The sequence below is a fragment of the Euleptes europaea genome, chromosome 9, assembly GCF_029931775.1.
Source record: "Euleptes europaea isolate rEulEur1 chromosome 9, rEulEur1.hap1, whole genome shotgun sequence".
Lineage (NCBI taxonomy): Eukaryota > Metazoa > Chordata > Lepidosauria > Squamata > Sphaerodactylidae > Euleptes > Euleptes europaea.
The window spans coordinates 11678583-11696013 of record NC_079320.1 but is presented as its reverse complement, the minus strand read 5'-3'; the positions used below and the strand labels follow the sequence as shown (position 1 = coordinate 11696013).

Below are 17431 nucleotides of genomic sequence, written 5' to 3'. Positions count from 1 at the left end.
GGGCCCTTCAGTTGTGCGAGGTCATGTGCCGGGAGAGGTGGTGCCGCTCGCGGAAGGACTCGTTGCAGATGGGGCACTTGAGCTTCTCCTCCCGCCGCCGCTTGACCAGGGGCTCGAGGGCGTACTCCTTCTTGTGGTGGGAGCGCATGTGGTACACCAAGTCGGAGGTCATGCGGAAGGAGGCGTTGCACTTGGCGCACCAGTTCTGCGCCGGCAGGCAGAGGGAGGTGAAGGAGGGCGGCAGCAGCGTCAGGGCCGAGGGCAGCTGCAGCTGGAGGGGGCCGCCCGCCGCCGCCACGCTCTTGGGCCAGAAGGTGGTGGCGTACAGGAAGGGGCTCTGCTTGGGCAGCCCGCCGCCGGCCGCCGCCGCCCCCCCGCCGCCGCCTCCAGCCGCCCCGCTGCCGTTGAGCTCCCCCGACGCGCCCTGCAGCTTCACAGCCAGCGGGTCCGGCGCGTAAAGGCGCGCCGCCCCGTCGGGGCAGCCGCCGCCGCCGCCTTCGGCCAGCGCGCCCAGCTTCTGGCCCAGCACCAGCTGCGCCACGTGGGCCGAGGAAGAGGAGGAGGAGGAGGCCGCCAGGGCGAAGGAGCGCGCCGGCTGCGAGAAGGCGCTCTTCCGCTCCTCCCCGCCCGCGCTCGACGCCTGCGAGGAGGGCACGGCCGAGAAGGCGCTGCCCCCCGGCCGGCCGCCGGAGCCCCCCAGCGCCTTGTCCGACGGCGCGCCGCCCGGAGAGGAGGAGCCGCCTCCGCCGCCTCCGCCTCGCTCCTTCTCCTCCTCGCCGCCCTCCGGCCCCCTCGAGGCCTTCTTCACCTCCACGAAGGCGCTGCGCTTGGCCTCCCCCGTCTCCGGGCTGGGGGGCGCGAAGAGGCGGCCGCTCTCCTCCAGGCCGAAGTAGCTCCCCGCCGGACGGTACTGCTGCTGCGGGGTGCACACCAGCTCCTCCCGGGGCGAGGAGGGCAGGGGCCGCTCCAGGCGCCCCCTGGCGGCCGCCCCACGCTCCTCGCCCGCCCCCTCGGGGCATTTCCGCTTGGCTTTGCTGGGCGGCGGCGCGCCCGGGCTGCCCGCCGACGGCTCCCGCCTCCCCGGCGAGCCGCCGGCCTCCCGCGCGTTCTCCATGTCCCGGGCCAGGTTGTGGAAGTCCGTGGAGGGCTTGCTGGCCACGCCGGGGCCCGCCTCCGCAGGGACGGCGTAGTGGTGGCGGGGCGGGTGGAGGGCGTGGTGGAGGGGCTTGGCGGGGTACTTGGGGCCCCCGCCTTCCGGGGCCTTCGGGCTGCTGGCCTTGGTGCTGACCTCCTCGGCCGGGCTGCTGTCCGGGGCGTGCAGTCTCTTGGGGCAGCGGAAGCGCAGGTGGGCCACGTACGGGAACTCGAACTGGAAGCGCTGGCTGCACTCCAGGCAGGCGTAAGGCGGAGAGCCTGGAGAAGAGAGTGGTGGGGAGGAGACAGAAGCCAAGAAGGACACGATCCCGTTAGTCGACTGACCCAGCCAGCTCCTAGCAAGGGAGAGCAGCATTAGGCCAAAGGAGCACCAAAAGTAGGGTTGCCAACCTTCAGGTAGTAGCAGGAGATCTCCTGCTATTACAACTAATCTCCAGCCGATAGAGATCAGTGCACCTGGAGAAAATGGCTACCTTTGGCAATTGGACTCTATGGCACTGAAGTCCTTCCCCAAACCCCTCCCTCCTCAGGCTCCACCCCAAAAACCTCCCGCCGGTGGCAAAGAGGGACTTGGCAACCCTAACCAAAAGACAAAACCAATATCCAGTACCGTGCTCAAACCCCCCCCCCCAAAAAAAACAGTAAACCTCAAACCACAACAGCTGGATCCACCTATAGCTTAAGAAGAAGAAGAGTTGTTTTTTACACCCTCGATTTTCTCTACCTTTTTAAGGAGACTCAAACTGGCTTACAATTGCCTTCCCTTCCTCTCCCCACAACAGACACCTTGTGAGGAAGGTGGGGCTGAGAGAGCTGGAAGAGAACTGTGACTAGCCCAAGGTCACCCAGCAGGCTTAATATGTGTGTGTGTTAAGTGCCATCAAATCACCTCTGACTCATGGCAACCCTATGAATCAATGTCCTCCAAAATGTCCTATCTTTAATAGCCTTGCTCAGATCTTGCAAACTGAGGGCTGTGGCTTCCTTCATTGAGTCCATCCGTCTCTTGTTGGGTCTTCCTCTTTTCCTGCTGCCCTCCTGTCTTTTCCATTGACTCTTCCAGCGACCAAAATACAATAGCCTCAGTTTAGTCGGTTTTAGCTTCTCTAGGGTCAGTTCAGGCTTGATTTGATCTCTAACCCACTGATTTGTTTTTTGGGCAGTCCACGGTATCCATAACACTCTCCTCCAACACCACATTTCAAAGGAATCTACTTTCTTCCTATCAGCTTTCTTCAATGTCCAGCTATCACACCCATACATAGTAATAGGGAATACGATGGCACGAATTAACTTGATCTTGGTGGCCAGTGACACATCCTTACACTTCAGAATCTTTCCTAGCTCCTTCATGGCTGCCCTTCCCAGTCTCAATCTCCTTCTGATTTCTTGGCTGCAGGCTCCCTTTTGGTTGATGATGGAGTCAAGTGAGTGGGGAAACCAACCCTATTAGTGTGGGGAATCCAACCATTAGTGTGGGGAAACCAACCCTATTGGGAAACCAACCCTATTAGAGTGGGGAAACCAACCATATTAGTGTCCGCTGCTCTTGTGGAGAAGTTCTCCAGATTAGGGTCTACTGCTTCCTAACCACTACACCACACTGTCTCTCAAGGCACTTTCACACACACTGAACAATGCACTTTCAATCCACTTCTTATCCACTTTAGTGATCATTTGCAAGTGGAGTTTGCTATTTCACACAGTAAAATCCAGTTGCGAAGTACATTGAAATTGCATTATTCAGCTGGGGTTACTACTGTAAAACCCTCTCTTATCCCAGATAGCATCACCTTGTAAGGGTTCTGCTTTCTTAATTCACCCAAGGAAGCCAAGGTTGGTTTCTTCCTCCAGGAACAGATGCTCTTCTTGGGGTATCTTTGAGAAGTTCAGTACATAGGTATGGTCAAGTTGCAACCGACTTACGTCAACCCCAGAAGGGGGCTTTCAAGGCAAGTGACAAAGAGGTGGCTTGCCATTGCCTTCCTCTGCAGAGCCTTCCTTGGTGGTCTCCCTTCCAAGTACCAACCCTACTTAGCTTCCAAGATCTGACCAGATTGAGCCAAGTCATGCCACATTCCCTCCTGCTTGTGAGAAGTTACCATTTCATTATAATCATCTCTGAGAAAGAGTTGTATACACTAAGGGGGTGGGGTTGTGCATGCTTTCCACTATAAAATGAACCATTGCATTAACTGGGTTTCTTATAGCCCCCCCTATTGAAAATGTTCCAGTCCAATAAAACCTCTGTGCAGCAGGCTGGGCTGAGACGGTGTAGCAGGCTCTAAATCCTGAAATGCTGGACGATTTAAACTTTGGTTTCTCACCATCAATGCCACTCTCTGCCCAATGCTGGGTGGATAAATTTAGTAATTAATAAGAAGAAGAGTTGGTTTTTATATGCCAACTTTTTCTACCACTTAAGGAAGAGTCAAAAGGTGAAGCTGCAAGGTCTTAAAAATCCATGTGTATACACTAACATTGGTTGATTCTTGGATAGAGGAAGAAGAGTTGGTTTTTATACCCTACTTTTCTCTACCTCGAAGGAGTTTCAAACTGGCTTACAATCGCCTTCCCCACAACAGGCACCTTGTGAGGTAGGTGGGGCTGAGAGAGTTCTGAGAGAACTGTGACTAGCCCAAAGTTACCCAGCTGGCTTCATGTGGAGGAGTGGGGAAACCAACCCAGTTCACCAGATTAGAGTCTGCTGCTCATGTGAAGGAGTGTGGAATCGAACCCGGTTCTCTAGATTACAGTCCACCGTTCTCAACCACTACACCACTTCTACTTGCTCCACAGTAGTAAAACCACCTCTGCTATACTTGAAGTGCAATCTTAAACTGACTTTCCTAGGAATAAGATCCATTGAAATGATCTGAGTGGGATTAAGAGGAGATCTGCTTGGGATGCCACTGTCTGTTTCAATCATCTGGGACCATTGATGGAAAGAGTAGGCTGTGCGAATGCACGTCGCTGGCCTGGCATTTGGAAGACAGAGGTTCAATCACCACTCTACCATGGAAGTTGCCTGGAGGACGGCCTGATCTACATCCCAGGCTTCCTTGGGAGATGGTGAGCTCTCCTTCCCTGGAGGTTTTTAAGCAGAGGCTAGATGGCCATCTGTCAGCAGTGTTGATTCTATAACCTTAAGCAGATGATGAGAGGGAGGGCACCTTGGCCATCTTCTGGGCATGTTGTAGGGGTCACTGGGGTTTTTTTGGGGGGGAAGGTAGTTGTGAATTTCCTGCATTGTGCAGGGGGTTGGACTAGATGACCCTGGTAGTCCTACCTCTATGATTCTATAAATAAATGTGGGATGGGAAGGCACATAGAGACTCTGGGCCAGTGTTGTCAACTAACAGCAGCAATACATGAGGATGGTTTTTTTTGAGCATGGGGTGACCCCATTCTACTCTTTTGAAACTAGATTCCTATATTCCACAGATGGGTTACATTTGCATGAACACACATGAAGCTGCCTATTGAATCAGACCCTTGAACACATGAAGCTGTCTTATACTGAATCAGATCCTTGGTCCACCAAAATGAGTATTGTCTACTCAGTCTGGCAGCAGCTCTCCAGGGTCTCAGGCAGAGGTCTTTCACAACACCTACTTGCCTAGTCCAGAGATGTCAGGAATGGAACCTGGGGCCTACTGCATGCCAAGCAGATGCTCTACCACTGAGCTATTTTGGATCGCACCTTTAGTCCAGTAACCTGTTTCAAGAATCCTAGCAACTAACAGGTGACAGGTGGATTAGGGAGCACTGTGTATTAACACAGCATCAAAAGATATAGCACTTGGAAAAAAATAAGTGAAAAGTATTTGACCAAAGGATGGTGCAACTGAAATGCCCATGTAGATGAGGAATGGGAAAAGAAGGAAGAAGGAAGAAACAAGTGTCAAAACACCATGGAGAGGAAATGGGTCCTTTAGAGTGACTCCTTGGAAGAAGACACTGCTGCTGCTAATTATTCCAGATGCCCTGAGCTGGATGGGTCAGGCTAGCCCTACCTGGTCCGATCTCAGAAGCTAAGCAGGGTCAGCCCTGATTAGTAGGTGGATGTGGATGGGAGACCACCAAGGAAGTCCAGGGCTGCTATGCAGAGGCAGGCAAGGGCAAGCGACCACTGTTTGTCTCTGCCCTGACCTGGATGGCCCAGGCTAGGCTAATCTCATCAGATCATTGAAGCTAAGCAGGGTCAGCCCTGGTTGAGAGACCACCAGGGTTGCTAGGCAGAGGCAGGCATTGGCAAACAACCTGTGTTGGTTTCTTGCCCTGAGAACCCTGGTGGAGGCGGGGTTGCCTAGGTCCACTGTGACCTGGGGGCACTCTCCACACACACAAAGATTCCAGGCAACATCTTCCAGTCTTCAGCCGCTAGCCCTGCAAAGCATCTCTGCCTGCTTCGTGAGGAACCCCTGCCCCAGGCGGTGGACCTCTGGTGTACGGACTACAGACGCGCAGCAACCCAGCTGCAAGGAGACTCCAGGCGAGCGCAGATTCTCATGGAAGGCTTTCTTGGCTTCTCCCCAAGCCCTGTTCCAAGCACTCTCCCCGAGTTCCCCTTTTCCGGAGTCCTTCTTGGGAGCTCACACACACACACCTCTACTAAGGAGGACCATCGGTCTGGGCTCTATGCGCACCCCTTCCCAAAACAAAGGACCCTTGGCTCCTCTCCTTCCCAAACCAAAGGACCTTTGGCTCCTCTCCTTCCCAAACCAAACAACCTTTGGCTCCTCTCCTTCCCAAACCAAACGACCTTTGGCTCCTCCCCTTCTCAAACCAAAGGACCTTTGGCTCCTCTCCTTCCCAAACTAAACGACCTTTGGCACGTCCCCTTCCTAAATGAAAGGACCTTTGGCACATCCCCTTCCCCTGTGCGTTTGGTGCGACCCCTTCCCAAACCAAAGGACCTTTGACTGGTCCCAAACCAAAGGACTGTGGAGTCAGCAGCTTCCCTGTCGCCGTCGGGAGTTTGATGTAGTCCCAGAAGCCCCCCCCCCAATGATGTAGCCCCAGATGCTCTAACCCCCTCTCCCCCGCCCGCCGGGAGCCTCCCCTACCGTTCATCTTGCTGTGGGTTCTGGCGGCGCTCAGCAGGAGTAGCTCGCTCAGCTCCTTCCCGTACCAGACCAGCAGCTCCTCGTCTTTGGCGATCCTGCGGAGGGAGCGATAAAACAACTGTCCGTTTTTGATGTAGGCCTCCAGGTTCTGCTCTTCTTTGTCTCGGGCCGACTGGACCAGCCGCAGCCACATCAGGCCTTCCGAGGAGCCGTTGGCCGCCGAGGTGTCCACCTGGAAGGGGGAAGAAGGCCCGGCCGGTTAGGGAAGCGGGGAGAACCCGGGCGCTGCGGAGGAGAAACCCAACCCCGGGTGGAGCCGACTTTTGCAAGACCCTGGCCTCCTTTCCAGCCGGCGTTTAGGGTGAGAAAGAAAAGCCATTTACGCCTGGGAGGTTTTGCCTTGGATTTGCCGTTCTCTAGACGCCCATTTTCCCCATCCAAAGTCTCAGAACTCTGTATGGGAGCTTATTGTTGAGTTTTGAGAACTGGGGTGGGGGAAATGTGCATCTAGAGAGCGGCAAATCCAAGGCAAAACCTCCCGTGCAAAAATGGCCCCAAAGAGTCTGGAATCCTGATCCATTCAAACGAATTAGTCGTTTTGCCAGGGTCCTGGCTGGGGGAGGGGGGCAGGAGGGCACCCGCCACCCCTGTAGCATGCGGAGAGGGCGGCAGAACTGCCTCTCCTACCCGACAGCAGGGGTGCTTACAGGAAAGGCAGTTCTGCGGCCCTCTCTGCACGCCGCAGGGGCGGTTCCCCTCCTCGCCCAGCCTCCCCAGGACTGGGACCCGGGCCACCCTAGACAAGCGCAGCTGGAACTGAGCGCTAAATCCTACTGAGCATCCTGTCCCCGGCTGCCCAGCGAAAAACCCTGGGATCACGCTCTTCGATCGCTGCACTCCTTTACTTGGGAGTCACTCTGACTGTTTTTTTTGCTGGGTACAGTCGCCCAGGACTGCACTGCGTGATCCTGGGCAAAGTGACTTTGGATCCAAGCCCTTTGGAACCACACCGGCAGCAATCCTAAGCACATTTTCCCGGGCTTGAGCCTCACTGAATAACATTAATATACTCCTCGGTAAATTTGACTTACAGGCTCGCTTTCTAAGAGGAGCCAAACAGCGGAGCTTGTTTGCAAGTAAACAGGCATAAGTCACATGAACGCATGAAGCTGCCTTCTATTGAATCAGACCCCTGGTCCATCGAAGCCAGTTTTGTCTACTCAGACCGGCAGCGGCGCTCCAGGGTCTCAGGCAGAGGTCTATTCACATCACCTACTTGCCTGGTCCCTTTAACTGGAGATACGGGGATTGAACCTGGGACCTCCTGCGTGCCAAGTAGATGTTATACCACTGAGCCAAGGCCCCTTGCCATAAGTTTCAGGAGTGCCACACCGAACCGGCTGATTCAGGAGCGAGAGAGCCTTCCCCTGCAAGGCTTCTTCGGGAATTGGACCTGTGCGCCGAGGTGGGGGGCAGAGAAACCCAGATAGCAAAATGTCTGGGAATTGGGGAAGGGGTGGGGGAACCAGCCCTGTTTCAGTTTTGGTCCGCAAGGCGATGATTCTCTCCGGCAAAGGCCCTGCATCCAAATCCGAGCAGCCTCTAGAAGGTTTTTGGAAACAACGGAGGCAAGAAACGAGCCGGTTCCGGTAGGGAGCCTCGTTAAGAAGAATAGTTGGTTTTTATATGCTGACTTTCTCTACCACTTAAGGAAGAATCAAACCAGCTTACAATCGCCTTCCCTTCTCCTCTCCCCCACACACCCTGTGAGCTACGCGGGGCTGAGAGAACTGTGACTAGTCACCCAGCTGGCTTCATGTGTCAGAGAGGGAAAACCAACCCGGTTCACCAGATTAGCGTCTGTCGCTCAGGTGGAGGAGTGGGGGAATCCAACCCGGTTCTCCAGATCGGAGTCCACCGCTCCAAGCCACCGCTCTTAACCACTACACCACGCTGGCTCTCCAATCCAACTGTTACATTTCCAAAGCTCCCGGGTCTGGTGGCGACTTCAAGGCTGGGGCATCGATTTTGGCCTCCTGGCCGGAGTCCCCTTCGGCATCTGCCCAAGGAACAAGCCAGCCCTTTCTTAAGGGTCGCCTTCGGAGACTTCACAGTCTCCTCCGCTTTGCGGGAGGAGATCTTCAGCTCTGGCTCAACACCTCGAGTGGACATCTGCGCTCCTGGTAGACACGGACGTGGGTCTACTTCCCAGCCGAAGTATTTTCTGGCGTTTTGCCTGTTTTAAGTGGTTCGATAAAGTCAACCCTCAGGAGAACGGCCAAAGCAATCGCCCGGGAAGAAATCCACATTTCGGTGGGAACCGACAGCGGGGCGCCCTTCGGAATGGGTCTCTCCACACAAGCGCAGATCCTAGACCCTCTTCCTCGGAGGTTGCGCTTGAAGAAGGCGCCGGGACCTTGAAAATCCCGACGGCGAGGCGATCGAGGCTCGGCTCCCGCGGTTACATTTGCTTGGAGAGGAGCCGAATTCGTTTTCCCCACCGTTCGCGCTTCCAGCGTCGCAGCTCCAACGGGTTTACAAATCCAAGCACTTCGGATTCACTCCGGCGCCGGAGCGGCTTGCACCTTCCCTTAATTTCCGGAAGAGCTGCGTGCGGCGTGGAGCAGCTGAGACGCCAAATCCCGGCGGTTTTAATAATCCTCTGGATCTCTTTCTTCGGCGTCTACCGGCAGGATTCGACCCCGTCTCCCGTAAACCCGCGTGTTTCATCCTCCCCTCCCCATCCTCTCAAGGAAGGAAACCGGCTTACAACGAGGTTGGAAAGAAAGAACCTTTGAAAAATATTTGCTGGGGACGGTTGAGAGCGAACCCGGCATGCGCTCCCTGCAACGTTTCACATTCAAGCCCGCGCGTTGGCTCATATTAATTGACATTTACGCACGCGGTCTGACAATCCACGCTCCACATTACAGATACACAACCCAACGTATTATATGACATTATTGTATCTCCTATCGTATATAATGCATTATTTCCTGCCTATGGAATTGCTGCCTCAGGCATTCATGCACGGAAGGTTTTGCCTTGGATTTGCCGCTCTATGGATGCACATTTCCCCCACCCAAATTCTCAGAACTCTACACGGGGGCTTATTGTTGAGTTTTAAGAATTGGGATGGGGGGAAATGTGCATCTAGAGAGCGGCAAATCCAAGGCAAAACCTCCCGTGCTTAAATGGCCTCAGTTTCTCTGCCCTTGTCCGATAAGACACAAATCCGGGCCATTTACGCATGGGAGGTTTTGCCTTGAATTTGCCGCTCTCTGGACGCACATTTTCCCCATCCCAATTCTCAAAACTCAACAATAAGCCCCCCCCCCCCCAATGCAGAGTTTTGAGAATTGGGATGGGGAAAATGTGCTTCTAGAGAGCGGCAAATCCAAGGCAAAACCTCCTATGCAACCGACTGGCGTCCAGATCCTAACCGTGTGATGGTTTTCAATTTTTATACTCTTCAAACCACTCCCCGCCCGTTTTAAACGCGGTTTCTCGGAAGTAAGACCTTTGTTAATTGTACTGAAGGCTTCCAGGTTGGGGATGGCCGACGTTAAGCCGCTCTACTTCCCTCCCTCCCCGCCCTTGGATTTCCACCGGCTTAGTTGCTGTGCAGAGGAAGGCACTGGCAAACCACCTCTGATAGTCTCTTGCCATGAAAACCCCAAAAAGGGGTCGCCATCAGTCGGCTGCGACTTGACGGCACTTTACACACACACAGCTGCTGAACGAAGTGCCGGAGCTCAGCCGGGGACGGGGAGCGGCGATCCCCTTCGGGAGTCGCTTTCCTGCCCGGCGCCGGCCTCCCTCCGCCTGGCGCCTTCGGCCTGGGGGCCCAGAGGGGAGACGCGCCTTACCCGGAAGATGTAGGGGACCGTCCTCTTGTCGGTGGACTTGAGGGCGACGAAGGCGATGCTGTCGTACAGCGAGGTGTGGCTGAGCACGCAAGGGCCGAAGATGGCGTTCTCCGGGATGTCGCAGGTGGTGTAGACGCTGGTGAAGATGTCCGTCAAGCACTGCTGGACCGCTTTGGCGTCGCCCTCCCAGATGCCCCGGGGCACCCCGGAGTCCTCCATCCCTGCAAGGCCGAGGGAGAGACCTCAGTGGCCGGCCGGAAAGGGGAGAGGGGTGGAGGGGGATTCGGCGTCACATGAACACATGAACACGTGAAGCTGCCTTATAGTGAACCAGACCCTTGGTCCATCAAAGTCAGTATTGACTTCACGGACCGGCAGCGGCGATGGGGCCAAGGCGGAGGGAGGCGGGCAGGGGCGCCCCATATTGAATTGGGTACATTAATAAGAAGAAGAACATAAGAAAGGCACTGCTGGATCAGACCAAGGTCCATCAAGCCCAGCAGTCTGTTCAAACAGGGGCCAACCAGGTGCCTCTAGGAAGCCCCCAAACAAGACAACTGCAGCAGCATTACCCTGCCTGTGTTCCACAGCACCTAATAGAACAGGCATGCTCCTCTGATCCTGGAAAGAATAGGTCTGCATCATGACTAGTATGTATCCATTTTGACTAGTAGCCATGGATAGCCCTCTCCTCCATGAACATGTCCACTCCCTTCTTAAAGCCTTTCACGTTGGCAGCCATCACCACATACTGGGACAGGGAGTTCCACAATTTAACTATTTTATAATGATATAATAATAACAACAATAATAATAATAACAATGATAATAATATTCAGCCTAAGTGCAGCAAGCAGAGGTTCTTGGTTTCTAGAGGAGGCGTTTCAAACTGGCGCGCAAGATGCGCTTGGGATGGAAGAAAAAGCGCCTTTCGGATGGGGCTGCGGATCTCCCGCAGAAATCCACAGGACTTTCGGCCGCTTCTTGTTGGCTGAAGGGGTGACGGTGGGGGGTTGGGAAATGAATCACAACCGCCAGCCATCATGTCGATGTTTCGCAGAGGCCGAGGCAGGGGGGAAGGAGAACCCACCTGCAGCTGGCTGTTACCAACGCTCCTTTGCTTGAGCGCAAACGCCCTTGATGGGAATGACACCAGCTCCCGAGGAAGGGCGCTTCGGACCGGCGGGCGGGCGGGTGGAAGAGGGAGGGAAAGCGGAGAGAGAGGAGAGGAATAGCCCTTCTTAAGGGGGACCACGGATATAATACACTGTTTGCGCGCCTGTGTGTTTTTGGTTTTATTGGCTTTAAAAAGAAGAAGATGCACATTTTCTTCTTCTTAAAAGGAAAGGAAAGGATTTATTCAATAGGCGACATCTCTCTCGCTCGCTCCCACACACACACAAAACTCAGCACACAAAACACTCAAGCTCGCCAAAGTTCCTCCCTAATCCGGTTTATGGCACAGATTCCCACGGCCCTGCAAAGCCAAATCCGTGCCTTAAAGGTGCCGCTGAAGAAAGAGGCAAACCTTGCCGCAGTCTCCTGGCGTTTGAATCACTCCTTCCCCGAATTCCAGGCGGAGGGACACCCGACCGCTCTCCATCCCGGCGCCTCCTGCCCCAGTCCCTTTGGGTGGCTCCTTCTCCCACTTCTCGGGAAGGCTCCCCCCACCCCCGCTGTCCATCCTTCCATCCATCGGAACATAGGCAGGAGAATGCCGCTGCAGTCTCATTGTTTGGGGGCTTCCTAGAGGCCCCTGGTTGGCCACTGTGAGAACAGACTGCTGGACTTGATGGGCCTTGGTCTGATCCAGCAGGGCCTTTCTGATGTTCTCTCCAGGATCAGAGGAGCATGCCTATTACATTAGGTGCTGTGGAACACAGGCAGGAGAATGCTGCTGCAGTTGTCTTATTTGGGGGCTTCCTAGAGGCCCCTGGTTGGCCACTGTGTGAACAGACTGCTGGACCTGATGAGCCTCGGTCTGATGCAGCAGGCCGAGGGAGAGACCTCAGTGGCCATCCGGAGAGGGGAGAGGGGGGGATTCGGCGTCGAGGGGCCAAGGTGGAGGGATGAGGGCAGGGGCGCCCCGTATTGAATTGCGTACATTAATAATAAGAAAAAGAACATAAAGGTCCTGCTGGATCAGACCAAGGTCCATCAAATCCAGCAGTCTGTTCACACAGTGGCCAACCAGGGGCCTCTAGGAAGCCCCCAAACAAGAGACTGCAGCAGCATTATCCTGCCTGTGTTCCACAGTACCTAAGGTAACAGGCATGCTCCCCTGATCCTGGAGAGAACAGGTCTGCATCATGACTAGTATCCATTTTGACTAGTAGCCGTGGATAGCCCTCTCCTCCACGGACAAGTCCACTCATAAGAACATAAGAAAAGTCAAGCTGGTCTGATCCAGTTAGGGCCTTTCTGATGCTCTGATGTTCTCATCCCTCCACCCCCCCATCCCCGCACGAAGCCGGCGTGGCGAATGGACGGCGGCCGCCTTCGGAGCGCGGCTGATCGGGTGTCAGCGGACCTTTGGCGGGGAGGCGGCGAGCGGGGAGCGCCCGGCCGCTCATTACCATAATCCGGCACTTTCCCTCCGAGACTTTAATTAAAAGCCGCCGGCAGAGGTAATTATTTCTTACCTCGACACGCTCCTTGCTGGGCGCCTCCCCGCTACCCTTGTTAGGCTCGCCGGCGCCGGCGAGGCCGACGGGGGACTTTTTGAACTGGGATCGGAGAATCGCCCTATTAAGACTCCCCCCCCCCGCCCCCAACCCCGAACGCTTCTGCTCGCCCCGTTTATTCCTCGTTCTAATTCCCTGGCCATTTATGCCTGGGAGGTTTTACCTTGGATTTGCCGCTCTCTAGATGCACATCCCCCCCACATCTGAATTCTCAAAACTCTTGGGGGGGGGGGGCTTATTTTGAGTGTTGAGAAATCGGATGGGGAAAATGTGCATCTAGAGCGCGGCAAATCCAAGGCAAAACCTCCCGTGCATAAATGGCCAGAAATCCAAGAAATCATACCGGGAGACCGGCTGAGAATGTTCCGGGTTGGGGCATCCCTTCGTTTCTCTTTTCCAAAGGAGGGGGGATGATCCAGGGAGATTTTTTAAATCCCTGCATCCAAAGGCTCTAAGAGAACCGGCAGCTTCCAGAGGGGAAGATCTCCTGCGCGCGTCCCGGCTTGGTGAAGGAGACGCACCCTCTCGGACGGTGGCCGCGGCTTCTACTCATGGGGGGGGGGGGGCTCGATCGTGACCGCAGACAAATGGCATAAACTGGACCAACTCGACACAGGATCCCATCTTAAGGGGTGGGGGTGACTTATCACTGAAAAACTAGGCTCAAGAGACCCCATTTCAAACGAAACTTTCTGCGCCTCTTTTTCTCAAGGCCAGTGACAGTTCTAAAAAAGGCACGGATAAAGCGGAGCAAATTATTCTTTCGGAAACCGGCTTTGTGAATGTGTGTATGGGGGGGGGGAAGCCAGCTGATCGGGAAGAACCCCCCCCCCAGAAGATGACAGAATTTTGACGGCGAAGACCACCCGTTCTCCATCTCACCTTTCTTATTCAAAAAAATCAATTTGGGTAAGAGAGAGAGAGAGATTTTCGCCTTTAAAAAAAAAGACCCGCGCGCGCTCCATTTATGCACGGGAGGCTTATGCCTTGGATTCGCCGCTCTCGAGATGCCCATTTTCCCCATCCGAATTCTCCAAACTCCGCCTGGGGGGGCTTATTGTTGAGTTCTGAGAACTGGGGTGGGGAAAATGTGCATTTAGAGAGCGGCGAATCCAAGGCAAAAAAAAAAAAAAAACCCACGCCGGCCGAGCCACGCATTCCCATTCAACTTTGAATCGAGAATCCGGATCTCTATAGATGAACCCGCTCGGCCCTTCTCTAATTCACAGGTTTCTGAAGGGGTGGAGGTTGACTTTTTCTCGGTGCCGAGTTCAGCTAATTGTAGACAAGGCAGAAAAGGAACTCGTTTCAGGGTGCCAATTTTTTTTGGGGGGGGGGGTGACAGTGAACGATTTTGCATGGGAGGTTTTGCCTTGGATTTGCGGCTTTCTAGATGCACATTTTCCCCAACTGAATTCTCAAAACTCAAAAATAACCCCCATGCAGAGTTTTGAGAATTCAGATGGGGAAAATGGGCATCTAGAAAGCCGCAAATCCAAGGCAAAACCTCCCATGCATGAATGGCTAGTGAGATTTTTGGATTTCCCCCCCCCCCCCGAGCCCGAACCAAAACCAGTCCAACGAAGCGGCCGCCTTGGACTGGAAGGGAAAGTGCCCGCCGTCCGCTCTGCCCTCGCCCCTACGTTTCCAGTTCTATACATGTGAAAGCCCTGCTCTGCGCCTATATTGCCACACATACAAAAACACACACAAACACACAGTTCTTCTTTTCTGACAGCCTTTCTTTTTCGGAATTGCGCTGGAAAGTCGCCCCTACAACGGGCAGCCTGGTGTGAATGCGGTCATTAAAATGCAATTTCCCCCTAACAATGCGAGGAAGTCATTTGGGGGGGGGGTAGGGGAGAGAGGCCAGCGCGAAGGGAATTTTCTTTTTTAAAAAAGGGAATAAAGCCCATTCTGGCTTTCTCTTCCTCGCTCCCCGCCTGACGTTTCCAAGCCGAAAAGAGAGAAACCAGATCAGTCACCGGCAACGTACCCCCCCCCCCAACAGCCTCCTTTGAGCTTTCCGCTCCTGCCCAGATGCCCCCGCAGCTTCCAGGCATTGTCTGGCGAATCTCTTTCCAAGCACCCCCCAAAAATGTTTCACCAGCTCCCTGTACCGCACTCTTTTTTTTCCTTTGTAGGGACCCCCCCCCCCACCCCGTGTGACATCCCCCCCCCTACCCCGCCGCTTCCCTTCTCCTTTTGGAGGGAGGTTTTCCGTGCCGGGAAATAAAAACGAAAGGATCGTGATGGGAGGACGAACCCCCCGCCCCGCCTCTGCCCCCAAACCACCATTTGTTTCCTTTTTAAATGCATGCATCTTTACTTACCGGGAGTAATGTCAGGATTGTAATCCTAAAGACAGTAGGGGACAGTGTTTTTTAAAAAAAGATGGGGATGGGGAAAGAAAGAAAGATGAGAACAATCTCCTGCAGAAAGTGGCCAAAAAGGGGATGTAGGAGGGGGGGGAAAGGCCCCTTGTTCTTTTTTGGGGGGGTCCCCTTGTTCTTTGGGGGAGGGGAATCCCACCAATGTCTAGCGTCTCAATGCCTTTCCCATGGCCGGTGGGGCGATGCCGCGAGCTGCCGTGCCGAAGAGCCGGCGGAGGGAGCGCCGGAGCGGAGGCGCGCCTTGGGCAGAGGGGCCCGGTGGAGTGGCTGCCTGGCGGCCGGGCGCGCCGGTTTTGTCTGCCGCGCATCGTCTGCCCGGTGACGCGTGACGGCCCCGCCCCCGCCCCGTCCCTCTTTAACCCTTGCCTGGGCGCGGCCCCGGGGGCCTCTCGGCGCCGGCTCGCCCTCTCCCTGGAAGCGCTGGCGGGGAAGGCGCGTCTCTGCCCTCCTCCCCCTTCTTTGCGCATCTTCAGCCGTCGTTCCCACAAAAAGAGGACCAGTGCTTGTGAACACATGAAGGTGAATACTGAATCAGACCCTTGGTCCATCAACGTCGGTATTGTCTACTCAGACCGGCAGCGGCTCTCCAGGGTCTCAGGCAGGGGTCTTTCCCATCACCTGCTTGCCTAGTCCTTTTAACGGGACTGAACCTGGGACATTCTGCGTGCCAAGCAGATGCTCTGCCACTGAGCCATGGCCCCTCCCTATAAAGACGATCAGCACAATCACATGAACACATGAACATATGAAGCTGCCTTCTACTGAATCAGACCCCTGGTCCATCCAAGTCAGTATTGTCTACTCAGACCGGCAGCGGCTCTCCAGGGTCTCAGGCAGAGGTCTTTCACATCACGTACTTGTCTACTTGTCACGTACTTAACTTGAGATGCCAGGGATGGGACCTGGGACCTTCTGCAGGCCAAGCAGATGCTCTACCACTGAGCCACAGCCCCTCCCCACATAACCCACATGCACATATGAAGCTGCCTTCCACTGAATCAGACCTGGGTCCGTCAAAATCTGTATTGTCTACTCAGACCGGCAGCGGCTCTCCAGGGTCTCAGGCAGAGGTCTTTCACATCACCTACTTGCCTAGTCCCTTTAACTGGAGATGCCAGGGATTGAACCTAGGACCTTCTGCATGCCAAGCAGATGCTCTACTACTGAGCTACGGCCCCTCCCCTTGTGGAATTGTCATGGGGAATTTTAATGCTAAGAAAAAAGGAATTAGGACACCGCTGGGCCCAAATCGACAGGAATCCTGCGGCATCTTCAGAACCGAAATTTCGCATCGCCTTTCGGGACCTGGACTTGTCAAATCATTTTGGATCGCTTGGGAATTGTGAGCAGCCAAAGTTAAGCGTACCCTACTCTGCAATTCCCGGCGTGCTTATTAATAATTAATATTATTGGAAAAAAATTATGCCGCCTCTCCAGGGAACGCTGGAGGCGGCTTACAAAAGACAATAGAAATCCATAAAACATCAGCAAAGTGGACCGAGCATTTAAAAACACGGCCAAAGCGTTGAAAAGAACACGGACCCGCTTCAAATGGGGTGGAAAACATTTCTCAACCTTAAAAAAAAAAGGACTCCAGAATTAATATTTTTAAAGACCAGCCCTTAATTTAAAAGCCTGGGCAAACAAAAAGGGCGCCTAGGAGAAAGTAGGTTAGGCTAGCCTCAAGGGGAAGGGCATTCCAGGCGCCACCACTGAAAAAGCCCTGTCACTGGTCGCTACCAACCTGACCTCTGCTGGCAGGGCACATACAATAGGGTTTGGGAGGAGGCTCTTACTTGGGCGGGGGGGGGAGTGGACGGTATGGGAGGAGGCAGTCTGGTCCCTGGTCCCAAGCCATCGAGGTCCTTCAAGGTAAGAACCGGAGACAGATTGGCAGGCAGAGCAGATCTCTTGGCACGGGGACGATGCAGCCATATCCCGGCTGCCGCATTTTGGACCAGGGGCCCTTTCCGAAACGCTTTCCAAGGCAGGCAGTCCGCTGGGGGAGTAAACGCCACTGAAACCGGTGGGAATGACTTCTCTGAGCAAAGGTGCCTGAAGGATTGCACTGAAAGGCAAAGGTACCAGTACGCTACTAAACGAGTCTAGCAACAAATCCCCATTATGCATAGACTGGGAGTTCAAAAGCCTCCTCTCCCCACCCGTCTCCCTTCTCTGCCCCTTGCAATGTATTCAGAGGGTCCGTAGAGTAATCTTTCTGTGCCCCTCCTTTTAATATTAGTGCCCCCTCACTTCAGGAG

At 54.6% G+C, this 17431-nt stretch overlaps 1 protein-coding gene across 1 annotated transcript; it reads right to left on the bottom strand.

Annotated features, from left to right (window-relative positions):
- Positions 1 to 7: 7 nt before the first annotated feature.
- PRDM8 (PR/SET domain 8) lies at positions 8 to 15152 on the bottom strand. Its single transcript, XM_056855750.1, has 4 exons — positions 15111 to 15152; positions 10094 to 10314; positions 6225 to 6456; positions 8 to 1413 (listed from the first exon to the last, which is right to left on the bottom strand). The coding sequence occupies exons 2-4, from the start codon at positions 10310 to 10312 to the stop codon at positions 8 to 10; spliced, it is 1857 nt and encodes a 618-aa protein (XP_056711728.1). The 5' UTR covers positions 10313 to 10314; positions 15111 to 15152.
- Between the last annotated feature and the right edge of the window lie 2279 nt (positions 15153 to 17431).